The sequence below is a fragment of the Pipra filicauda genome, unplaced genomic scaffold (genome assembly GCF_003945595.2).
Source record: "Pipra filicauda isolate LSUMZ 115617 unplaced genomic scaffold, ASM394559v2 scaffold436_size1054928_pilon, whole genome shotgun sequence".
NCBI lineage: Eukaryota > Metazoa > Chordata > Aves > Passeriformes > Pipridae > Pipra > Pipra filicauda.
Genome location: NW_024104572.1, coordinates 854,767 through 881,132, shown reverse-complemented (window position 1 = coordinate 881,132; position 26,366 = coordinate 854,767). Strand labels below are relative to the sequence as shown.

At 43.1% G+C, this 26,366-nt stretch overlaps 1 protein-coding gene across 2 annotated transcripts in view; it reads right to left on the bottom strand.

The window, feature by feature from the left end:
- LOC113998867 (Down syndrome cell adhesion molecule homolog) overlaps positions 1 to 26,155 on the bottom strand; it is an 80,643-nt gene extending 54,488 nt beyond the window's left edge. The window contains exon 1 of one of the 2 annotated variants that reach the window (XM_039385798.1): positions 25,545 to 26,155. In XM_039385798.1, coding sequence (XP_039241732.1) covers positions 25,545 to 25,587 — 43 coding nt within the window. In that variant the 5' untranslated portion in view covers positions 25,588 to 26,155. Of the gene's footprint in view, positions 1 to 13,664; positions 13,786 to 25,544 lie in introns of those variants that run through there. The other variant, XM_027741924.2, reaches the window with a different exon arrangement.
- Between the last annotated feature and the right edge of the window lie 211 nt (positions 26,156 to 26,366).

Genomic DNA, 26,366 nt, shown 5'->3' with positions numbered 1-26,366 from the left:
ATAGTGTTTTTTGCCCTGTAGAATGGAAACAAACCAAAGGATTTAATTTTAACACCCTGTCTCTGAACTCAGGCCACTCATTACTATCAAACAGCCTCTGACAGAGGAAGACACTGGTGTCTACCTCCATAAAAATAGAGAATTCAGTTACTATATTTTGCTAACACCTGTACATATTTAATATTCAAAGCCAAAATATCTCTTCTTTAAAAGTATTATTATTATTATTATTATTATTGTTTTTCTCCAATATATAGAATTGAATCATATGAAATGAGATGACCTAAAAATGCAGGACCCCAAAGACAAAGAAAGCAATGCTGCAGCTAAGCATTAATCTCTTAGCAGCACCAAGTTTATAATTTCAGTGTGTTCTCTCCATTCTACACCCTTGTGGAGATTATCTCCTACAGATGACATGCAAAAATAAACCTGGATGAAAAGGGAAGGGAGAGTAGGTAGCAGGAGGAGAAACAACCTTCTCTCTTCCTCTCTTACACACAGAGAGAGAACAATTTGTTCAGTAAAGAAGGAAGTCTCTGGACCAAAAACACATTTTAGCTTTGAAAAAAGGAGAATTCTTTGGGGAACATACCACTCAGAATAGAATCACATAGAGGATTTAGCTGTACCACAATTTTTTGTCGTGGCAAGTTATGAATGGGATGTGAGGTCTGTATATATTAATGGGGGGGGAAAGACTTGGAACCTTTATTTTTAATCCCTAGCAACATTCAGATCATCTAGGGGTAACCTATCTATTTCTGGGTCTGTTCAGTAGAGTAGGAACACAAAAAGCCCTTTCCTTTTGTATCCCAAAGTGTTTCTAATACAGAAAATCCATTAGATACAGGGAAAGGCAGGAGCCTCCTATCAAGCTGCAAACAGGAATGCTTAAGCACAAGGCACTGAGGCGATGGAAATGCATTCAGAGCACTTAGCACGTAGGATTAATCGAATTATAATTTAATCATCTGATCAAACACTAATTAGCATAATCACTTGAGGGGAAAAGCTGCTAGAGGAGCAGATGAAGAAACACCTTGGGCACCCAGCACATTTTAATGACGCAAGATCATGCACAGATAATTTTTTTCTCCTTAATAAAACACAGCAGAGATTGAGGATGGTGGTGCTGAAGAAGCAGTTTAAAGAGGTGTCCTGGATCACAGTTCTCCAGCATGAGAGCTGTTGCAGCTGGGTCTGCAGACCTGAGTTGATTCAGGTTGTACAAGCACAGGAACACCCCACTACCCTGGTTTGCCTTATGAGGACCTGAGCACGAGCACGGACTTCAGCCCGCTGTGTTCCCATTATAATCATCCCTCCTTGTTTCCCCCAGAGCCTCCCACATGAATGTTTAACTATGGATCAGCCAGATGACCTTCAGGGATACAGCAAAGTATTAGTGTCCTTTTACACACTGCATTTGAAATAATTAGTCTGAATCAGCTGGGTTTTTTGGCTCGGAGTGGGAGAGAATGGAAAAGCAGGAGATATTAAGGGAGCTTTGCTTTGTAATAGTGTCTGGCTTCCCTGCTAAAATCATACCACTTCTGTAAAGCAGAAATCTGGAGAGACCAGAAAAATCCCCCCTGGTGTTTACCCATGCAATAAAATGTCACTTGTATCTGGAGAGTGGGCAGGAAGAGATGTATGGACAGAAGGAAGCCTGGAAGACTGCATGGAAAGGAGGAAGGGTAGAAGCAGGAAGTTGAAGAGGAAAAAGGATCTTTGGAGGGGTCTCTTACTTGAATTTTTACACAAAACAATGTAATTGACTTACTCTTAACAACTGTTTAGGTCTTCAAATGGATATTTCTTCGGGACATTAAAAACATTTAAATGTAATGAACTGCAACATTTATAGATAAGATCACAGAATCATTTAGATCAGAAATGACCTCCAAGATCATTGACTGCAATCACTAACCCAGCACTGCCAAGTCCACAACTAACCCATGTCCCTGCGTGCCACAAGACTGGACTTGGAAAAAGTTTCCTACAATGTTATGTAAGGAAGCAAAATGATGAGCTGCTTACCTACATTTTAAAGACACCAGATCATACAGGCTCAGCCGCGAGCTAATTTAAATTGATTATATCCTTCTTACAGAGCTATTACTAATAATCCTTTCAGCTCCTCAGAATGACTGTACATTGATAAAATAAGGTAACCAGTTACAGCACAGGGCCAATTTACCCCAGGATTTGTCCACACTGGGCACCCTCCTGCGTGCAGTCACTGTGCAGAGTCTGGGAACTCTCAAGAGAACAGCAGCCCTCCATTGCAGGTGATGATTCCAGAACACATCCCAGCAACAAAGAGCTGAATATCACTTTAAAGCATTGTCACACTTTTAATAAGTGACTGATGGATGAACTAATAGTAGAATCATAAAATGGTTTGGGTTAGAAGGGACCTTAAAGACCACCTAGGTTCCAATCCTCTGCCACGGACACCTTCCACTAGAGCAGGGTGTCCAGAGCCCCAATTAAAAGGCAATAAATTTGTTTCTCACTGACATAAAGGTAGAACTACCACACTGCAGCATTCCTGCCTCAAGGAGAGAGATCATATGGCAGCATACATGGAGTCCACTAAATTAAAAAGTGAAAGTAATTCCATTAAAATTTTAAAAGTTACGGGGTTTTCAAATGTTTAAAACATCTAGCTTTAAATTCCTGCTTGCTTCCTTTCCAAGCAACAACTTAAAAGCAAAGTCGGCAGATTTTGCATCACCTCTCAAAAACTGCAATATGGCAAAGTGAGAGGGGAGTGACAGAGCTGGTGACACTACTTGAGACTGCACCATGCTTAGATACAGGCTGGAACACAAGAGAACAACAACCAGCTTCCCAAAGTGATCCCTAAATCCCTCTTCTCTCCCTTCCCTCTGAGAGGACAGCAGTCCTGAGCCAAATGGCAGCATCCCCTGCTGCAATCACGAGTGCAGCTCCCCCAGATCTTCCACTTGTAAGAGTACCAGCACTGTGCCATGTCATAATGCCTTCATTTTCCACTTGGAAGCTATTTAATACATGCTACTTATTTTACATAAAATTTTCTGAGCACGAGGCCAAATGCACTTGCCTTAGGAAATGCCAGAGCTGAGATGCTCAGCCGACCTTAACCCCTACACCAATTATTCCAATGTTTACCCACACCAGGGACTGAAAGCAGCAGAAACAACGTGGGGAAGAAGAGTAACTGCATTACGTGGTGGGCAAATAAGGCTGTTATCTTTGAACACAGACAAGAGAGAAACACAATTTATTGACACCAAAAGTTCTCAAAAATTCTTGAAATTAGGTAGCAGTCAGACTACCATTATTTAGCAAAATGTTTGTAAAAATCCTCATTAACTCCTTTTGCCATTACTAAAAATCAGCATTACGCTCTTCTATAGAAATCCATTTTGAGACATGGTAGCAATACTGTAATTGCTTTTGTCCACTAGGGAGTAACTTTTGAACTTAATAAATATGCACTGAACTGCTACAGCAAGAATGTCTTCAGACAGGCATTTCTTTTCCCCTGCATTGGCTTCATGTGTGCCAGTGGTAAGATATTCCAAAGGCCTCCAGCTCAGTCACTAGTGGGACAAACACAGCTTGAGCACATGTAGCACTTTAACAGGACAGTCACATCTCTCTGCAGTCACCCTGCTCCTTCTCAAGCATGAGTGCACTAGATAAAGGCAAAAAACAGGGAAGAAAGGAAGGCATTTGTACAAGATTTTTGCTCTAGACCAGGATAGAAAAGCCAAACCTAAACCTTTCTTCCCCAGGAAAAAACAAACAAACAAAAACAACAAAAACAAAAACCAAAAGAAACATTCCCTACTCCAGGCTGTGTTCCCACCCTAACTGTTCCGTCTTCCTCAGGACTTGCTAAGCAAGCAGCTTTCCAATCTGATGTAGAGACAATGTAGAGCTGTTCTCCAGTGTGGAATTGGAGACATCCTCCTCCAGCCAGCAGTGCCCTCAGGAGAACACATCCAGAGCTGGGTGTTCGGGCACATGCGCTGAGCAGCCCCCGCTGCACCAAACCTGCCAGTTCCAGCTCCAACAGCTGAACAGCAAATCACCACTGCCAGTGCCTCTCTGGAAGCCTGACAGCTCAGCCTCTATTCCTGAGGATTAATTATCTCCCTCCTGCCCAATAAAGGAGCTCAGCTCCTTCCTCCTTCACTCAAACCAGGGACTTGCACATCCTGCCCTACAGCAGCGCTGACATTTGTAGGATTGCTTTCCATCCTTGATCCGCCCCACACTCCCCCCAGATCTGTTTGCCTCAGGGAAAAGCTTTTAGGGACAGGAGAAATACTTTTCCTACCAAAATACTTATAAATAACTAAGAATAATAGGGAGAGGAGGGGTGGTAGGCCTCAAACTAAGCCTATATCTGAGATGGAATAGCAAGAGCAGACAAAAATGGGAGAAAAATCAGAATGCAGGCAGTGAAGGGCAAAGGCAGTTGGGAGTTTGAGCACCCCCTCCTTAGGCTCAGCGGGATCCATGGAGAGCACCAGCTTCCTCCCTGGTACAGACTAGCAGCCAAGAACACAGTGATGGGGACCAGCACTGGGCAGTCCCAAAGCCATGTGCTGTTTTGTTCCCCACCTCACAGGGGAACAAGCTCAGGTATGCCTTCCCCACTGCAAACTGGAGCCAAGACCTTCACCATAAACTGTCCAGCTCAAACTTTGCCTTCAGAGACTGGCCTCCTACTGTCCCACAGGGATTCGTGCTCTTTGAATGCCCTGCTCTCCTTCTTCTTATACCTTGCAATGTTGTCTGGGTACCATGTAGTTTCAAGATCACCCTTTTTACCCCTTTACCCTCCACACTAAAATTCCAGTTCATACTCCTATCCCTCCCTCTCCCCTAAGCATTTGTTTTGCATTTTATATATATATATATTTATTTTTTTTTTTTTTACAAAAATCTGAGACCAAAAAACCTCAGCCACATTTGACACAACAAAAAACATGGTCAGCATTGCCCATCACTCAGTTCCCATAGTTAGATGAATCTTGCTCTGCATTCTTTTCATCTTTTTCCTTGAAATGCTTAAAATCTGGTTTCTAGAACCCCTGCACAACAGGGCTGTGGAAAAGGTTGTCATTGTGGAAGAGAAACCTTCAGGTCACACAATAAAACCAGAAGATACAAACAAAAGCTTCCTAAATATACACAGCTAAAAGCATGAACTAGTAAAATGCAAATACTACTCTATACATCTGAAAATCTCTTAACTATGAAAAAAAACCTCTACACTGGATGTCTACAGACATATCTAGAGAACTTGTACTTTACTGACAGTTTCCAAAATTGCTTCCTTCATATCATGACTTAGCAAATGCTTCGCTTTTTTCTTCACAACTGCAGTTTCAACACAAAATATGGTTGACCTGCCTAGAAATAATGTGTGAACTGGCTTTTAAACTGCCCCACTGAAAAATCACCTAATGGGAGGAAAAAACTCAGTTGGAGGATGTGTAGTGTGTGCAGGACCTTCTGGATGGTGAAGGACAGGAAGGTTTTTTCTGTTTAAGTTGAGGTCTACCTAAAGCCTGGTTTGCTTGAATAACATTTTTTTCCACCAAGATCCCATGCCAGGGACACCTGAATCTGCTTTTCATAATAAAAAGGACTTTGTCAAGGACTTCCTCTGTCCTTAGCTCAAGCCAGAAGCAGACTAACAGCATGTCACATGCCCACCTCTTAATTATCCAGGGACTGACTTTATGCATTCACAGTATTTTCCTGAGTCAGGGCCAAAATTCCTGATGATACTTATCCAGAAAACCCCCAAAGACTTCAGAAGGTAATACCATAAAGCAAAAACAAACAGACCCCAACACACCATGATTTCTGATAGAACAGCAATTGCAGAAGAGAATTTAGGAATAGCCAGAGCTTACAATTCATGCATCACCTTTCCATGGTCTGGGAAAAAGCACCCAACCAGCATTTTGTGCACTCAAATCCTGCCATGTGATTTGTGGAGTCCAATACGTGCTGTAACAACAACATATGGGTTCCTCCAAGCCTGCACATTCCAGCATCCCAGCAATTCTTCTCAGCTAAAACAAGAGGCAGCTTAACCAAGAGCCACACGTCAAAGGCTGACATTTGTTATTTGAACTCCGCACTAACAACTGAACCTCTGGAAAACTCTACTGAACAACAGCTTATTATCACAGAGACACCTCTTAAGAACAGAACAGGAAACAAACCTTTCCACCAAGCCCCTTAATTCTGTGGCACCTATAAAATGGAGCCATTGAGGGCTGGCACTCTGCAAATCTGAGAGACAAACACCCTTAGTGTGCAGGCTCAGCATAAGCCACTCAATTTGCAAAACCACATGAGAGGATTTCACGCCAACAGATATTTATATAGACAGAGCAACCCTACAATCTTATCTATAGAATCACTATGAGTAGATTATGTAGATAGGCAACTATTTGTAGCTGCAGTGCCACATAATTATATTCCAGTTTATTGAAATATCCCCGGTCATCTCGATAATCGTGTTTCTGATATCCTTAAAATGCTGGAGGGCTCCCCAAAAAAAAAAAAAAAAAAAAAAAAAAAAAAAAAAAAAAGATGACAAAGTAAGTGAGAATAATTTTTAGCCTAGTGCAAACATAAATGTTAAGACACAAATCTTCTGCATGGGATTACTGGGTAATTAATTGGGAGAAAATAGCATCAGTCAGACAGCAAAGCAAGTGCCAAATTCTCCATACACAGTAGTTTTTAAGCAATTATAAGCTATACAGATTCACATATATATATATATCACAGAATATGCTGTGTTGGAAGTGACCCACAAGGATCACCAAGTCCAACACTTAGACCTCCACAGGACCATCCCAAGAGTGCCTGAGAGTACCACTGCATTTGCCTGTAGAAATACATATATATTTTAAAACCTCAGAAAGAACTGTATCCCAGATTTACATGGACGTGCATTTCTGTGTAGAAACATGTATATATATATATTTATTTTTTTTTTTAAATCTCAGAAGGAACTGTATCCCTGACACAAGAGCTACTTGAGCAGGATGGTCCGTCCCCAGCTCACAGGGTGTCATGGGCATAGAGGCAAAAAATTCCTCAGCTGATCCTTGTCTGTGCTTTGGTATGTGCCACCTCGATGGGTAGCAGAATGCCATTTCCAGATGTGCTCTTGGGCTGCCCCATGGCCCAATATCCTGCATTTCTGCAGGCTCTGTCCTTCTGGAAGCTTCGGCAGAGGCGCATCAGTGATGCGGCTCGGGTCGCCGGGCTGATCTCTCCCTCAATTATGAGGAAGCTCCAGGGAGGCTGGTGTTTAGGATGGAGGTGACTCTCTTTCTCAAAGCCTTTGCACATAAAAATGGCTTTCTATAAATAGGATTGCTGGCTCACTCTTAAGTCTTACTCCCTGCCTTCTAAGTAAAAATAGCTTAAATAGGGATGCTGGGAAGACTTGCTAATCTCTGTCAGCCTGTCTGTCCATCCATTTGCCTTTCTTTCTTTCCTCAGAACATATCATAACGTTGCCCACAGCACTATGAAAGGCATATATTTATGTACCCTAGTTTCTCTTTTTCTGATGAGTAATTCAATGCCCTGATGGGAAAAAAAAAATACTTATGAGGAAATAAGGACTTTTTTTGTGAATGGCAGTATCAAAAGACAAGCAATGACAAGAAAAGTTCACAGTGCTAACAAGTGCCTGAGGAATCAGGGGCTTGCTCTTGAAGGTATTCTCTTCAGTGCTCTAAAATATTGGGCTGTGAAAGGCTTTTATTGAGAAATATCTCCCATATTACGTTTTATTTTTGAAAACACTAATTGATGAAATCCTTACAAAGGACACGGAGGTGAACACTGAGAAGATAGGGTTTCTTGTGAAGAATAACATAATTTGAAATCCTAATTTCATTGATTTCATATCAGTTTAAATGGATATAAAGCGATGATTAAATAGGATTGTGAAATATCTCAAACTATATTGTGAAACAAGTAATTTAACTGCAGACACCTACACATTCACCTTGAAATAATTAAGTATTCTGATCTACAGACTTATGTTGCTTAAATGGATTTTTGTAGAATGTTTAAAATATCAATGACTCGAAAGAAGTAACATTAAAAAAAAATAAAAATTTGTATGTTAAGGTGAATATAATGTTTTTTTCTGCCTCCTTCAGCTTTTAAAGTAGAAGATGGAATTAGTCTTTCCTACTGCAAGTCTGAAAGACTCCTAGACCAAGAGATTGATAAATGGTAGCAAATAAAATCAAAGGCTAAATGAGTGGTATGTTCAAATAGGCCTTGATCCTACACACTTGTTAACCAGAGTATACTTTAAGGGGAAATTCCATCTATTTTGCTCTTCAGTCCACTACCCTGACCTCCCACCTCCAGAAAAATGTTTAGTTTTGTCGCTTTCTGCTTTTTTTGTCACTTCAATATTTATTAAATAAAAGAGATTATTTACCCATCCCAAACAACTCCCTCACCCAAGAGAGCAGTGTGTTTGTTAAGACACTTATCCAGGCAAAAACAAAAACTGAAGGCCCAACCTGAGTCCAGCTGCTCCCATGACCAGAGGCTCATGAGCTGGAGGAACTTTCTGGATGAGCTACTCATCAAAACCCATGCGATTTTTCCAAATAATTCAAATTATCAGTATATTACACGACAACAGTTTACTAGAGAACAAACAACATTAAAACCAGCTTCTAAACTTTTCCAGATGCAGCAGCACTGCGGAGATGCCACTGAAATACACCCTGAATCCCGTGCTGAGTTTTGAGCCCCCTGTGACAAGGAAGACATTGAGGAGCTGGAGCGTGTGCAGGGAAGGGAAATGGAGCTGGGGAAGGGCCTTATGAGGGAGCCTGGAGAAAAGGAGGCTCAGGGGGAACCTTCTCACTCTCTACAACTCCCTGAAAGGAGGTTGTAGCAAGGTGGTGGTCGGACTCTTCCCAAAATGTAACAAGGGATAGGATGAGAGGAAATGGCCTCGAGTTGCACCAGGGGAGGTCTAGATTGGATATTAGGAAAAATTTCTTCATGGAAAAGGTTGTCCTTGGAATAGGCTGCCCAGGGAAGCAGTGGAGTCACCTTCCCTAGAGGTATTTAAAAGACCTGCAGATGTGGTATTTGGGGACACAGTTTAGCGGTGAACTTGGCAGTGCTGGGTTAACATTTGGACTCTATGATCTGAAAGGTCTTTTCCAACCTAAACAATTCCATGATTTTATAAAAAAAATAAAGTTGTAATAAAACCCTATTTAACAGGGTTTATGGGTTTGTTTTTACCATTCCTGGAAAACAACTTCTCTTCAAACACTACCAAAAACACCTTCACTGTCACGCGCGTCTGACGTTCGGTGCTGTGGAAAGAAGACGCAGCGTCCACCAGTTAAAAAGTTTAGTGAGCATTGATAGAAAAAACATGGACAAAATGCCTCTCCGGGCTCTGTGTGCTCCCACAGCTTTTCAGAATCGTTGTGACTCGTGTGGTTTGCTGCCCACTAGTGTCGTGTGTGACCAGGCAGGAGGCACAGCACATTTCCCACTCCGCAGGGAGGAAACCCCACCGGCCACCCCCAAAACCTGGGTTGGATCAGTACACCCCGAGCAGAGGAGAAACACACCTTTAGAAACAGATCTAGATACTTCCAACACACTGACTGCCCAGCAATAACAATTTTTCTCTATTTGGCATTTGGTGATTAATTAATAGCTATTCATAGCTCAAGCAACACCAGATTAAAAACACCATCAGCTGTACTGCCATCCATAAACACACACCAAGCTGAATGCTTTCTGCACATAAACTTTCTAAATTAAATTTGGTTACACAATTCCACATCAGCTATGTACCTATCACAGTACGTTTCTACAAAGAGAGCCCTTTGCTTTTTTCCTCAAATGTTTCATCCCCAACACTGAGAGTCACCATTTTCTTTGGAGAGTATCATCAGCACCACCGTAGCTTTTGCTACTCATTCTCCAGCCCAGCCCCTGCTCTCAGTGCAGTGTGATCCTTCTCAGCCTTCTAATATGCTGCTAAAACCCATATTGATAGATATACAGCAGGGAAAGGATTCAAACAGGAAATCATTTTAATGGAAATTTATTTTTAGTGTCATCTGTGCTGTACTGGGTGCCTCCCGATGCTCAATTGATTTCAGCAGAGCATCCATGGACAACAGGCATATAAGAAATGCAGCCAGAGAGAAGCCTGCAGATGGGTTCAGCATACCTACAGCAGGGACTGAATGATGCTGAGAGACACTCGTTTCTGAAAACAGCAGCCTAATTCTGAACTAGCTTGATCACTGTAATTACAATGAAGAGCCAGGATTTTGAAGGAGGCCATTCTCCCCTCACAGCCTCCCCTGCCTTCTCCCTCCTCCTCTCACAGCAATTAGTGAAATGCCCCCTCACTAATTATGACCAGTAGACTTCTGCTGTTCATTTGAAATGCTCCCTCCTGGAATACTTAGGTGTAGTAACACAGAAGGTAGTGCAGGTAGAGTAACCCTGAAGGTAGCTCAAAAGCATTGCTCAGGATTATAACTGCATGACTCAGGCTTTCAAGGTAGTGAATTCAGCTGCAGAGCTCCCACTGATGTCTATATCATCCCACGCACCCTCTAAGGCTGCAATGAATTTATGGGTAATAGTTACCTGTATTTTTAAGGAACTCACAGCAATGAGAGCTTAGAGCCTTCACAAAATATATAAACTTTAGCCAGGTACTCGGGGAGGTTTTGTTTCACGCTTCTGAAGTACTAATTGGATGTAACAGCGTGTCAGTATTTTATTGTCCCCAGAAGGAAGCTATTTCACAAACATAAAGCCTACCCATTGACACTGCTCATATCTAATTCGACAAAATGTATTTGTGCTGAGAGACCGTAGGGAAACACGGGGGCCAACCTTGCTACTGTTATTCAGATGGTTTCCATTATCTTCAACAGAAATTTAGCCCAAGATCACAGCTGCAGTTAAACCCATAGCATGGGATTGTTCTTCAAGCTATTCCTCTCCCCCCCCCAAAAAAAAAAAAAATCAAAAAATCAAAACCAAGACCAATATGAATGATCTTACACATTTTAAAGTTAAATTAGAATGAGATGTAACACATAGTTGAAAACTACTTATACATGTGCCTGTGTTTTAAGCAAATGTAGCTTGGCTCCGTAAGGGGTTCAGAAATGGCAATGGCAGAAGCCAAGTAGAAACATGCCCCCCCCCCCAGATAAAGCCATAAAAGAATAGTGCCTGTCACACAGTGGAGTTCAGACATAGTTATAGACAGAATAATGAAAATAAATGTGTACATGACATATCTATTATATATGCAGTCATTTCCTTCAAAGAGATACATATCTGATATGACTTTGCATTACAATCTGAAGTCCTTTAACAATATTATTCCCTGACTCTTGACTCTAATATAATGGTCCTAATAAGTGCTACTAATAAACAAACCCATGTTATTGAGTCTGAACATGAAGGTACGTGCTGTTTTCAAAAAAAAAATCCTCTAAAAAGACCCTAAAAACATGCATTTTGACATCAAGTATGATGCCAAAAACAAACACACTTTTTAAGTTGCAAATAATCACTAAACCACCTACTATAGGTTTTTACAATGCTTTCATCTTAGAATATTGCTATACACAAAAACATTTAATTTTAGTCCTCCAAGAGTCACAAATGTACAGATGTTGCCATGTGGCAGCACAGAATCCATGCAGATGCATCCATCATGTACATATTATACTGCTGTATTTTTGGGATACAAATTCAGGTTTGACTGTGATCCAAAAACACATGGAAAGTGAAAGTGAAATTACTACTCACTTCATAGATCAAAGAATAAATTAAAGTGATTTTCATAGTATTTCAATCTCATAAAGCAAAAATTACTCTGTTCTTCAAAAACCCCTGGAATGAGGACTAACTAGGTTAGAACATGAATTTATAGCATCAGTACAGTAGGAAAAAAATACACGCTTTTTCATTTTTTTTTTTTTAGAAGTATAAGATTTATGGAAAGAAATGAGGTCCTTTGCTATGCAAATCTAGTTTTAAATGAACAGCACTGGTCAGAGCATACACTTTCAGACTGATTCTTTCTGTCTTACAACCAGCAAATCTCTCCCTCCGAGGTATCTGGCTGAAGAGGTTAGAGAGAAAAGCACAGTGCTGGTTGTCATAAATAAATAAAAAAATAAATAAATAGATGGATAATTTCTTAATGTTAGAACTTGTTGCAGATGTCTTACTGCTAAAAGAAATTCCAAAATTTTGAAGTTTATAGTCTGGGGTTTTTCAATCCTTTTGCATTCCGTGGCACCCAGAACACGAAAATGTTTTAAGATCGCTCTAAATACCCACTTAAGATTCACCTCCCAATTTCTGACCTACCCAGCTATTCACACTGGACTAGCCATGCCTGTCAATGTGTTTTCTCATCCAGTGTATCCTTAAGAAGATGTGAAGGCACCCTCATCCAGCATTCATTCCTCACCCTCTGCCAGAGGTTCAATTATTTCTATCTTCCAGGAAAATCTTACACTTTGCCCTGTGCTCCTCTCTCATTCAGTCAATACAAGAAACGTTCTTTCTATTCTACCTGCTTTGCCTATTTGGAGAACCGTGTGTTTAATCTTTCTGATTTATGTGTCAGGATGTAAAGCATTACAGGCAACGTTACATTCTCAAGTCTGAAAAGAAGGAGGCAATGCAATAGAATAGCTGGAACCCCAGCATAATTTGTTTTCTGTCCTTAAAACTGCAGTGCTAACGTGCATTTTACTAAAACTTAAGCAATTTAAACATATTTTCGTATATGCCATGGTTTGCCATCACATATATCTAAATGTTCCAAAATACCCCCCATCCACTACTAAAAACACCCTGCAATAAACGTTTGTCAATCAAAGAGTTGGCAGAATGAAGAAGGGGGAAGAAAAAAAAAGGAAAGAAAAAAGAAGAAAAAGAACAGATTTACCCTTATTCTATCCCCACTCTAATATCGTCTTCCTAACTTTATAATTGACTGAAAGTCTTCAACATTTCCAGATGATGTAATGCTTATCCGTGCATATTTTTACATAAATGAGTGAGGAAAAAAAAAATTTCAAAGCAGGTACCTTTACGGTGAAATGATGAAAGTGAAGTAAATTTAAAATATAACTTCTTAAATATATATAGAAAAAATTGTAAGGTGAAAGCAGAGGGCGACTTAAAAAGAAAAACGTAAAAGGAAGCAATATCTCAATGCGACCGCTTAGGATGAAAGCCCTTCAAATTATCCCCGTGTACTCTGACGGATTTATACGGCACTTGGCGAAATTCTGTACTTTTCCAGATGAGAAAGAAAAGAGAAGAAAAAGCGCTTCTCTCCCTGCTCTCTCCGAGCACCGCGGTGTTCCGAGGGAGGCAGACGCCGAGGGACGCGGCTGGTGACGGGGCTGTCACTTCGCGAGGTGAGCGAGTTTAAACGATCTCACACCGCCAGCGCGACGCTTTTTTAACACAAAAGGCACCGCCGCGACCCGCTCCCCTTCCCGGCCGGCAGGAGGGGAAGGATGAGGGAGAAGGGAAAAAGGTGCCCGCGGCGGGGGGCTCACCATGCGAGATGCTGTGGAGCAAGGCGACGGCCAACATCCACATGCCCCCGCCGCTCCCCCGTTCCCCGCTCCGGGCTCGCCCTCGCCCGCCGCGCCCACGGCCGGGCCGGAGCTGCCAGGCAGCGCGCACCGGGTCCGGCCGCCGCCGCCGCCTCCTCCTCCTCCTCCTCCTCCACCACCACCTCCTCCTTCTCCACCTCCTCCTCCTCCTCCTCCTCCCTCGGCTGGTGGCTGCTCGGAGCCTGCGGGGCCGCTCGTCCGCCCAGCGAGCGCTCAGCCCCGCCTGCAGCCCCGCGGCTCCGCCGACACTCGCCCGGCACTCGGGCGGGGGAAGAGGCGGCCGGCGGCGGGGGCGGGAGGCGGGTGCGCGGCGCCCAGGTGTGTCCTTGGCTCGGGGAGGCGCCCGCAGGGCGGCGGGGGCAGGGCCACAGGTGACAAAATCCTCCGGCGCGGCCACACGAGCATCCCCGCCGGCGGCGGCCGGCCCCGAGCCGCGGCGAGCCCCGAGCTCCTCGCACGCCTCCTCGCACGGCTCCTCACACGGCTCCCCTCGGCCCGGCGGCGGGCGGGCGGGCAGGCGGGCACATCTTCCTTTTCCCCTTCTCTCTTGCCTTCTCTCCTCGCTTCCCTCGCTCCCCTCGCTCTCCGGCGGCTCGGAGCGCTCGGAGCCCGCCGCTCACCTCCCCTGCCTGCCGGCGCGGCGGAGGGCAGCGCTAACCCCAGCCCTCCGCAGTCTTAAAGCACCACCGGGGCCGCACAGTGGAAAAACCCAAGACCAATAGAAGAAGGCAGCAGAATATCCCTGCCTCTCAATAGTTGGCTGAACTGCGGCCGTTTGGCATCAGCTGAGTTGTATATGACTAATGTGTTGACAAGTCGTGTAGGGGGGACTGGAGGAGGGGGCCCTTCTAGAAGGTCACAGCCCAGACAGGCGAGCACATCAAATAATTGACTGAGAGCCTGTGCAAAACTGAACGAAAGCACATATATATATACACACACACGCATCTTGCAGTGCTTACACGGATCTAGATACTATTTGGTCTTTCATCTGCGTCTTTTTCTGTGGTAAAGAAATTCTTTTCCCCCTGTAGTGAAAGAGTAAATTACAGCCTCTCTAACTAAAAGCAATTTCTGCGTCTATTCTTTCTTCACATCTATGATGTGAAGGTTGGTCTAAAAAGGAAAAGAAAAAAAAATAAAAAGAAAAGAAAAAAGGGAAAAATATTAAATGAAGACAGCTGAAAAAATCAATATTTTGAAATACATAACAGCATTAGGGCAACTCTGAATTTAAGCTGTAAGATGAAAAGCAAACAACAAAGCAATAAGGAATCTCAACCTGCAGAATCCCCAGTGTGTTACCAACAGGATGACTTCACATTTGGGAGATGACTTTTTTTTTCAAAAAATGCTGTATAACACCAGACATTGCCACGCTGCCAACACCCTGTCTTCTGCTCTGCAATGAAACCCAAAGAAAGGACATCCCCCAAAAAGACACTGGGATGAACACAAAGAGAAAGCTCAGCAACAGAACTGGACAGGGAGGAATATCTATTTGGAGGCATTTCTAAAGCCATACAGGGCAGATGATAATGCCCTCCCAGAGTGTTGTATAAGGCCCTTCATTCTAATTCTTGAGAAAATCAGAGTCTCAGCTGAAGCACAGTGAAAGCCATCATGCAGGAACTGAGTTCCCTGCATCCCATTTGAGCTGGGCTATCAGCCAGGAGGGACTGAAGCCCTGAAGTGAGAGTAGGAGAGATGAGACCAGTATTGGGCAGGGACTCATGGCTGATATGGGTAACCAAGAAAGCTGCTCAGGGGAAAATAGAATCTGATGCCATTAAACAAAAGTTAAAGAGAGAAGTACAAATGTCTTGGGGGAGAATAAATAATTTAAAAAAAAAAAAAAAGGGAAAGAAAAAAAGGAGAGAAATTTGGGTTTCTTTGAAGTTCTGTTAAAAATAACAATACTTTAATCTCTGTTTAGAAGAGAGCTAGTGACTGGCAGAAACGTTTAAGTCTAGATTCAAGAGCATTTTGGAGAAGTTCATGACAGATTTGTTCAGGCAGCTCTTTCAGGATTGCTGTTTTTCCCTGTTTGAAGCCCAAAACATGTTTGGGGCTTAAGAGATACAATGCTCTACCACATAGAATAAATATACCGTTGTCTTATACCTTTCTACCTCCTTTACTCATCTACATAACTCTGGTAGCCCCTGGCAAATTTCAGCTTCCTGTAGAGCAGTCTCAAGCAAGTTTCTGTGCCTTTCAGTTCATTTAAAACAACAACAGCAGATGCAAACTAGAAAAGTAAGACTTCAATTTGTTCTTCTGTGCACCAAAAGGCAAAGGGACCAACTTTCAGCAAGTATATAACATTTTTTAGCAGCAGCCAGCCAACCAGGCAGAGTGATCAATGTCCTGAGCTGGGTTTAAGGAGGGAGGGGGAAGGCAGGATGCAATTTTGCATGAAAGCAGGGTTCACTGGTTCTGCTGCTCAGAGAATAACTTGACTGAAACCTAAATGAAACAATCTGTCAAAGTGGAGAAAGAAGACTATATGATAACTTCCACACAGAGTACATGAAATCAGTCAGAATGCTACTTTTCAAGTCTGAAAAAATCAAGCATGATCAGGCTTCAACTGCAATCAAGGCTAGTTAAGGTCATGAACCAAGGAGAATCCCCATTTATGCTTTTCTGTTGCTGTTTGTTTGATTTAAAGAGAATGTCCTAGATTAAGTGGCTGGAAATTACTTAATTCTCCCCAAACCAAATTCAGTCATTTTCCAGAAAGATATCTCAATTAGACTTTGCACATAATTATATCTTCTCTGAAAAAAAAACTTATGGAATTATTGATTTAATTGTGATTAAGGGTAGAAAATCTAAAAATAGTCTAAATTTAAATGCTTAAACTGGATTTAGATCTTGTACTGGTTGATCGTATCAGGTTGACCATCCTTGCTTTCTGCAGTTATCACACAAACTTTGTGAGGAACATCTCTCGAAGTTAACAGAGGTATGGCAACAGTGCCCATCAGCTCATGATCACCCTAAAAGTATCTCAGACTCAGCATTTCACATTATCCTGCAGGAAGCATGAGGGGAAGACTTCTGGATTAGGACCTCACTGAAACTCTAAGGCATGTGAGCCATCTGACTCCAGTGGGATATCCAGAACATCAATATACCTTCTGAGAGTTCTGGCCACACATATTCCAGTTCTCCCCTGAGCCACCAGGATGAAGCACATCCAGAAATATCCCCAGCATGAACAGTCTGACAACAATCCACCCAGTCACCAGCTTTCAGCTGAGCAGAAATCTCAATGGAAATCCATGGAAAGGGTTAAATGTTGAGGTTGCAAACCAATTTTCCAGTGCATCTAAGTCATATTCTCATATTAGGTGAGCAGACACACACAGGAATAACCACAGCAGACCAACACACCAAGTAAAAGCTGCCTTGTGAAAAGATGACTTTGTGAAAATTAAGTAGGTTACAATGATCCAAGTGGCTGAATGTTTCACATTCCCATATTGGAAGATGATATACTTGGTCTCTAACTTCTGTAGCCAGTCTTGCAGGAAAATTCTTTTTTTTTTTTTTTTTTCCAAAGAAAAAGATAAAATGGCCTGTCTGCAATAAACCTGCATTGATTGGGACTTTAAAAAAAACAAAAGAATCTTCCAAGGAGAGGCCGGGCTGGGAGCAGCAGGAGTAATTGGTTCTATTCAGATCATGGATGGTTTCATAGGCTTTGGGCTTTAGGGAACTCGGTCAAATATCTGCCATTGAAGCACTCAGCTATTCAAACACAGCCCTTCATTGTCATTCAGGACGCAAAAAAACCCCTCATTTGCAATTTCAGCTTTGAAAATGATTTTAAAAGTACCTGGAGGAGGAAAGAATGGGAGGGAAGCAGAGAGGAAGTGAAGAGAAAGCATGGGGAGAGAGGAAGTTCTCAACAGTCAGAAGACCTGGGGGGGGTGGGAATAATAAAAAATGAACATGCATGAAATCAGAATCTAAATGGCTGATCAGCCCAGTGTCTGGAAGAGATGATACCTTGGCTCAGCCATCCCTCAGTTTCTAAATCATTCTGTCTCTCCTCATTATTGACCTTGTTCCCCGACTGTAGTCTACATGACTATGTTCTTGCAGAGCAGTTATTTGAAAGGAAAATATTGGTTATTAGTTTGTAGATAAGATAAAGATAACCACTGGCAGCTATCAACTAAGTAAACTGACTTCAGTTCTACATTTATTCATAATTTTCATTTTAAAATAAGATTTAACAATGTTTTCAGTTCTACTGAGAAAGGAGTTGTAGTCCCAGTCAGTTAAAAAAAAAAAACAAAACAAGAAGCATATTACCCTGAGAAAACAGTAAAGCAACAAAACCTGGAGTATTCCAGTAAACAATTTTTTCCCCTTTTTTGATGAAAACATGCAAAGATGTGTCATGCAAAGGATTTGTGAATATTTGGCTGAAATACAGTCCAAGGCATTCAAATATCAATCTTCCGAACCAAATATTTTCCATCTTCTTTCTGATTCACATCTATTTTAAAGCTGAAGATGGCAAGTTTGAACCACTCTCCCCCAGATTTTCAGGTAAACTAAAGTCCTGTCGCTGCACCCAAAATAAAGGAAGATAATCTCAAAGACCGATAAAGGGACCAGGGGTTAAGAAGGGAAGAGGAGCAGAAGTGGGAAAGCTTTTTAGTAGCTTCCATCGGTCTGGAAACAGGAGAATCAAAAGCCTTGTGAGAACAGGTTTTCCTCAGAAGACTTCATGCCCGATTTGATACTGGAGAGATTCAGATAAATGTTGAATGCTTGTCAAAACCAATCGCTAAACCTTCTGATATTCACTGGCTACCAAGCTTAATGCTTATATCTATAAGCTCACAGTCAGCCATTTTTATCAGGGCAAGCTGCAAAAATTAAATATTTGCCACGAGACACTTCAGAGTTGCAAAGGAATTCCTAGTTCTCTAAGTACCATTAAGAAGATATCTGTTGAAAAGCCTCTGTTTGTTACTGTGAAGCTGGGAATACCCGGGAGGGAGAAACAAAATCTTAGCATCTGCATGCAACTACTTGTTAAAGCATCTATGCTGCTGGTACCTATGTAGTCCACCCAAAAAATACAAGGGAATAAGTACAGTTTGCTTCCTATACTTCATCTGGAACCACTGACTACTCCAAGCTGATAATGTGCAAGAATATTGTTATCTGGCAAAAAAATGTGCTCTCTCGCATGACCTGTTCTTACAGTATACACACAATTAGCCATTCAGTCTTGATATGCTCATGAATTAAAGCAGCAGCTTTCAAAACACTCTAGATGGCTTAATACACACTGAGCTTTAAACCAGAAAATTGAGATTTTTTTTTTCCCCTGCCTGGAGTTATTCTTTTCTCGTGCAGCTCATTCCCGGGGTTCCAGTAACATCTGGAAGATGTGAAAAAGCAAGCTTACCCCATTAGGTGGTTCTGTGAGCACAAAAGAGTGGAAAAAAAGAATTTCCTCTGGATATTTGGTCAGAAGACTCGAGACCTAAGTCAGATGTCTGTTACTTTTTCCAGTGCTTCCAAGAAGTTGGAATGGGATTAGTCTCTCCCTCTCCTCTGCCCGGGTGAATGTTTATACACTTACACACATATTAAAGAAATGACTTAATTATATTGTGCTTACACCCAACAAACAAATGGATTGAAAATGGACAGCAGGTTCAAAAGTTATTAGAGAGAAGGAGGAGAGGAGCTGACAAAGATGTTTCTTAGAAAACCATGCTAGAGTAAGGCATGGAAAAATCCAGTCTGTGGGAAGGATTTTAAAGCCCCGTGTATGATTCATGTTTTCTTGAGAGAATACCAGATTTCTCTATTTAAAGTAACATCATCAAAACATAGGGCAGTGATATTTTTTTTTTGGTGGTGCAGACTTCTTTTTGCGTTGCACCTTGCAAACAAACAGAGAAGGTAAGATTCTTGCTGCTGAAAGAACAGTAAACTGAAGGAAAAATATTTCCTTTCAGAAGGGAGAAGCCAGGAGAAATATGTATTTTTTTTTTTAAATTTTCACAACTTCATACAAACAAGTTTGTTCCCGACATAGAAAAGGGGAAGGGGAGGAGGGGGGACATGTGAAATAGCTAAAGATGAAGGCGGGGGACACAGCACAGAACATATCAGACAACTGTCTTGGGTGAAAATCTGGGCTTGCAGAAGGGCAGAAAGGTTTCTCTTGGTGCTAATTGGTTCTCATGAGAGAAAGTGGCACAACATGACATACAAGCATTGTGGCACTGAAGATATCCATTCAAAAGTCTCCAAAAAAAGACTAAACCTCTCTGTGTGTCTCATGTATGTGCAAAAACAAAACATTAAAGACCACAGCATTAAATGATTGTAATGCCAAGGTATTATGGAATGATTTACATATACTGAAATCATAGGCATAGCTGTGCCACACAGAACATATCACAATGTTGCAGCATGAAAGGGCTGATTCAAGAGCACTATTTCATTTCTAAATCTGATTTTCCATTATTTGGATTAAGAGTTAGAGCCTTTTAACAAGACATCTAGGACCACTCTGGATTTGGATGTGGGCATGTATATATACTCATAACTGCTTCTTATTAAGAAGTAGTGTTGGGAAAGAGGAAATTTGAAGGAATATCACAGCTTCAACAAGCCTTTTTAAAAAAAAAAAATTAACGATGGTTTCAAACCTCTGCAGACCTGTCTTTAATAATTGTTACAGTGCAATCCATTAAGTGCTGTAATTATGTTGGAAGGAGGCTATCCCTGGTCCTGAGCCAAAGTCTGATTTCTATTACCTGCCCAGGATGCCAGTGGCTTACACAGAATAGCAACCACATAAACAAAAGAAGAATTGAGCTACTGGGAGCCAACACCCCCCTGACCAGAGTCAATACATGGGAGGTACCAGAAGAGCAGAGCTGGCCATGCCCCAAGGCGATGCACAGAATCCTCAGGTGGCTCCCACGTGCTTCCAAGCCCTGATGAAGAGACAGTATCTCCGCTTGCAGATTGCTGGGAGCTCGTGAGAACATGGCTCTTCCCAACCCTGGTGCAGAGGAGGGGGCCAGAGGGGAGCAGCAGCACAGCAGAGCAGCGGTGGAGCAAGGATGCAGGGTTGCCAAGCAACAGCCAACCACGGGAGGGGGGAGTTAAAATGGGGAAGGGAAACAGATATAAATTGTATTTGCTCCTGTGGGGCCACAGTAGCCCTTCCATCTGCTTCTCTTCCTGCTTCCATGGAGTTATGGGTGTGGATTCCACGAGGGGATTTGGCCACAAGTGTGTCTTGCATCATGAGCTCCAGCCGGCTCCTCCAGGAGGTTGCAAGAGGGAGAACCGTAAGAAATACTTTCTTTGCCAACTTGTTGTCATGGATAATACAGCAGGAACAGCAGCAGGCTGCCGTGGGTTCTCCACACAGCTTGCCCCAAGACTCAGGAATAAAAAGTAAAGCCAGACCTTCACCCTTCACACGTCTGCATCAGTGATGTTCCTCCTGGTGCACCCTCGTTTGCCTCAGAGACACCACAAAGTACAGGAGATATTTTTACCTTCATACCATACAGACTTCCTCTGTGACAAGTGGAGCCTGTGTATTATTTCCACACAAAATTCTTATTTCTATTCTGTGAGACCATAAACATCTGATGAAGTAGAGGAGGAGACCTTCACAAAATGTTTAGGCAAAAGTCTAAAAGCTTTTTAACCTTCAGCTACTCTGGTAAGGAGGGACCAGTTAGAGAGGGGATGGAATATACAAAAATAAAGACTCCTGACAGCTCATGGGGCTGGAACACATATGCTGGAAAGACTTTATAAAGCCTGACCTCAGAGATCCCAAGCCTCTCTCTGCAAGGACAGCCTACCACTAACCCCACTCCCCATGGCCATTCCCCACATCACAGCTTTCACCAAACCTGGCTCCTGGTTCCAGATGCAAAGCTTTGCTGCCTCTTACTTGGTGCAATTCAATGTTTTCAAGTCCACTCACAAAAAAATCTATTTGTGGTCCCCCTCTTTTTTTGACCCTTTCTATTCTGCCCACACTTTATACCCATTATCTCAGCTCACCAACAAACTGGGTGCTTACGCACCACTGCACAAATAATTTTGTCTCCATAATGCATTTTCTACAACCTATCATTGCTTACACTTACAGAGGAAGGAAACAGAAAACTATGGAGGAAACTGCATTTGCATTTACTTTTGAGTACAGAACATAAGTTTTACCAATGCAAATTGTTCACAGGTAAGATAGAGACATTCTCTGTGCCTTTCAGGTCATGGAGTCACCCAGAGAAACGAAAAAGGTTGTAAAGCAGACAGTTCTCTTTCTTTCATCCAGGTACCTGTGCCTGCTTTAATAGTCAAAAGGGAGGAGTAAGCACATTTAAGAGATGATTTCTCCCATCCTACAGTGATTGTCCAAGGTAAAACAGAAAATGCACCCTGGAAGCCTCTGTTCCTCTCTCTCCATGTATTATGTGGAGAAGCTCCAGTGAATTGCACCATAAACACTTTAAATTAAGTGAGATGAGCAATGTCCACAGCAGCCAACTGTTACTGAGTTTTTAAATAGCAGCAAGTCCACAGGCAGGATTTGAAGGCAGCTAATGGAGATCTTCCTTTTTGGGGAGGAAATTCTTATACAAGAGCAGAAAAGTACTTGACTGTAAGTTTGGCAAACAAGTGGAAATTCATATGCTGGTTGGAGACGGAAAAGGACTCCAAGTACTTCATGGGAGAAGTTTGGTAGGGCTGTGCTATGGAGGACTTCAGCAGTAGAGGAGAATAACCTGTAATAGAGAAAAAATGGGATATCCTGTCCAGTGAAGGGTTTCACCTTAAAATGAAAGGCTGGGTAAACATGAATGACAGCAGCACATTCGACTGGGATTAAAGGAGAAAAATCAAAATTGTCTTGTCATCACCTGTGGCAACACATCTGGAGCACTGTGCACCAGCTCTGGGCTCCTCAGACCAAGAAAGACACAGACATACTGGGGTGAGTTTAGTGAAGGATCACAAAGACTGTTAAGAAATTGGAGAATCCAATGCATGAGGAAAGGCTGAGAGAGCTGTGACTGTTTAGTCTGGAGAAGAGAAGGCTCAGGAAGATAAAAAATCCTGGACGGGGTGGTGTAAAGGAACTGTAGCCTGACTCTTCTCAGTGGTATTCAGTGAACAGACAAAAGGCAACAGACACAAATAGAAACCAAGCAGCCCTATTTAAAAAGATTTTTTTTATATATGTATGTATATATATATATATATAAATAAAATGTGTTTATTTTCATGATGAGGGTGGTCTAACACTGGCACAGGTATCCCAGAGAGTTTATGGAGTGTCCATCCTTGGAGTTATTCAAAATTTGACAGGACACAGTCCTGCTGTAGTCGTTGGCTCTGCTTTGGGCAGCAGGGCTGGTGTAGATCTCCCAAGGTCAACCTCTTGGATCTGTAGCAAAACCACTGACTCCATTCTCCACGGAGAAGCTGATCTGGGTCCAACACAGACTGCTGCTGTGGTACTTCTTGTTCAGTTCCTTGGGAATTGTTTTGTGAGTTTGGTTGGGTTTTTAATTTTTTTTTTTTTTTTTTTTTTTAAAGTATAGCCACCTATCAGAAGCGATCTCTTCACCACCAACACTTATTTTTAGATAATGGTGGTTCATTCAACAAGCCTACATTTACTAGCCATTACCACAGTTGGGTTTTCTCTGAGATTAAGTGCTCATAAAGTGACTGCTACTAAGTAAACAGCATCAATATCATCTGTGCAAGAGACAAAATGGGCAAGTAAAAAGAGCTCACCTGCCTTTCCTGGAGAGGACTGTGCTTCAGCGGAGTGGGAAGTAGGTTGTAAATGCATTTTCTCCACTATTCTGGAACAGTTCTTCCAGAACTATAAACAAAACAAACCCCCACGTGCCACCCCACACGTCAGCACACAGAGGGGCTGTGCAGGCCACAGTCCTGTGGAGGGCAGGACTTGGGTACTTGGCACTGGGCACAGAATGCCAGGGTTTGTCTCCAGAGCAATCAGGGATGCACGTTTCATACATCCTGTTTCGTACACAGTTTTCACATCCTTGCTGATTCATCTCTTCCTTGAGCATACTGTTTCCTCTCTCCCCACCTTACATTCCTCTCACACAGAATTCCTTCCTGCTTCTGTCACTCCTGTTGTGTATATCTGGAGCCTGTCTATTCCTGCTATCTCTTTCTTTGAAATGATATGACCACAACACAATGGGCTTTAAGCATTTTTTAGCTGAAGGTTAAGCTAGAAATCTCAAAAAGATACACCTGTCTTGCATAACATCTCCTGTCTTTCCTGCACAGCAACGTTGAGAAAATAACTTCTTGCTGTTTTGGTCTCCCTGTTATTGCTAGAGACATGGACATAGAAATACAAAATTATGCTTAATTGGTTACAAGTCTGTAAATGGCTCAAGAAGATATTCTATCAAAATAGGTTTATTTAAAAAAATAATCCAAAGAATATGCTAAATGCTGAATTACTGAACTGTACTAACTTTCACATCTAGGTATAAGTTTAAGACTGATCAAAAAGTTAATTGGCAGAATACATCCTTTTTGAAAAAAGCCAGATTCAGTATGTTTGAAACATTCTGCCATATAAATTCAAAATTTCAAAACAGTTTCTTGACTGGAATCTTCAAATGACAACAACTGTTAAAGAATAAGATAAACCACAGCAATTTAAGGGATTTTTCCATATTAAGTTGGGGGTTTCTATGAGTTTAGAACTGAAATTATAGCATGTTAGCATTTGTCATTGAATTAAATTTCTGTCTTTCAAATAGTTTTCATACACATACCAAAACCTTCACTCTAAGGACGGGTTTTCTAATTATTTCTGTGTTCAGATTTTCTTCCAGATACATATGAAAAGAAGCCTGGTGACCTCACTTTAAGCCCGTGGCACAGACAAATCTCTGCACTCGGAGTTTTCCAAAGTGATCAGCAGCTGTTTCAGGTCGTGACTGATGGGAGTTGGCAAAGCTTTGTGGGAAAATGGCAAAATGCCTACATGTATACGTCCAGCTCAAGCGTTACAGTCTGCTCACATAAGTAACAATCAGATTCCCCTAAACAACCTTTACAAGACGGGGGGGGGGGGGGGGGGTGATGGGGTATTGGCGAGATCTCATTTGTCTTCAGCAGTTAATACTAACTCAAGAAGTCAATACTTCCTAATCATGAAACAGAATTTTCCCCCGTGCCTTGGAAGTCTGCCCCAATGATTTCTTGTACCCAATACCCTTCCACGAGTGCAAAAACCTATTTTTGAATTCAGTTTCTTGGAAGATACGTTTATATAAGGATTAATAGGAAACCGTTAGAGCCCAGCAGAAATAACACACACAGCTACCAAGTATAACCTTTCCAATAACGTAGGAGACAAACTAATAGTACAAACTAAGACCTCCCAAATACTATATACGTTAGTTTTCTTTCCTTTGCAAGGTGGCAAATGACAGATGTTCCAGAAGAACACGTCCTTTTGCCAAATGAGGAGGGGAGGAGGAACGGGAGGATGACAGGGGAAGATGTCCTTAGTGCCTCCCCCCCACCCCGCGCAGGTTGCTCTGATGTTTGCAGAGATGCCGCTCACTCGCGGGCTGTCACTTTGCTGGGTAAGCGAGTTTAAGCGCTCTCAGGGCGAGCCCAAAGCCAGCGCGACGCGTCCAACCCCGACAGGCACCGCCGCGACCCGCTCCCCTTCCCGGGGAGGGCGAGGATGGGCAGGAGGGAAAAAGGTGCCCGCGGCGGGGGGCTCACCATGCGAGATGCTGTGGAGCAAGGCGACGGCCAACATCCACATGCCCCTGCCGCTCGCCCGCTCGCCCTCTCCTCCTCCTCCTCCCTCGGCTGGTGGCTGCTCGGAGCCTGCGGGGCCGCTCGTCCGCCCAGCGAGCGCTCAGCCCCGCCTGCAGCCCCGCGGCTCCGCCGACACTCGCCCGGCACTCGGGCGGGGGAAGAGGCGGCCGGCGGCGGGGGCGGGAGGCGGGTGCGCGGCGCCCAGGTGTGTCCTTGGCTCGGGGAGGCGCCCGCAGGGCGGCGGGGGCAGGGCCACAGGTGACAAAATCCTCCGGCGCGGCCACACGAGCATCCCCGCCGGCGGCGGCCGGCCCCGAGCCGCGGCGAGCCCCGAGCTCCTCGCACGCCTCCTCGCACGGCTCCTCACACGGCTCCCCTCGGCCCGGCGGCGGGCGGGCGGGCAGGCGGGCACATCTTCCTTTTCCCCTTCTCTCTTGCCTTCTCTCCTCGCTTCCCTCGCTCTCCGGCGGCTCGGAGCGCTCGGAGCCCGCCGCTCACCTCCCCTGCCTGCCGGCGCGGCGGAGGGCAGCGCTAACCCCAGCCCTCCGCAGTCTTAAAGCACCACCGGGGCCGCGCAGCGGGAGAGAAGAGGAAGCAACACCAAAAGAAACAGTCGTTGTGATATATGCTGCGATATAACAATATTAGTACGTGCACGGAAAGTGCTCTCTTCGTCGTGATCAGCACATCCCGAGTGGCACTCTGGAGGAAGCAGTGGGAAGATTAGCTTAGATTATATGTAAGACAGTGTTTACTTGTTTTAAAGGACGTTTGATCAGTCGT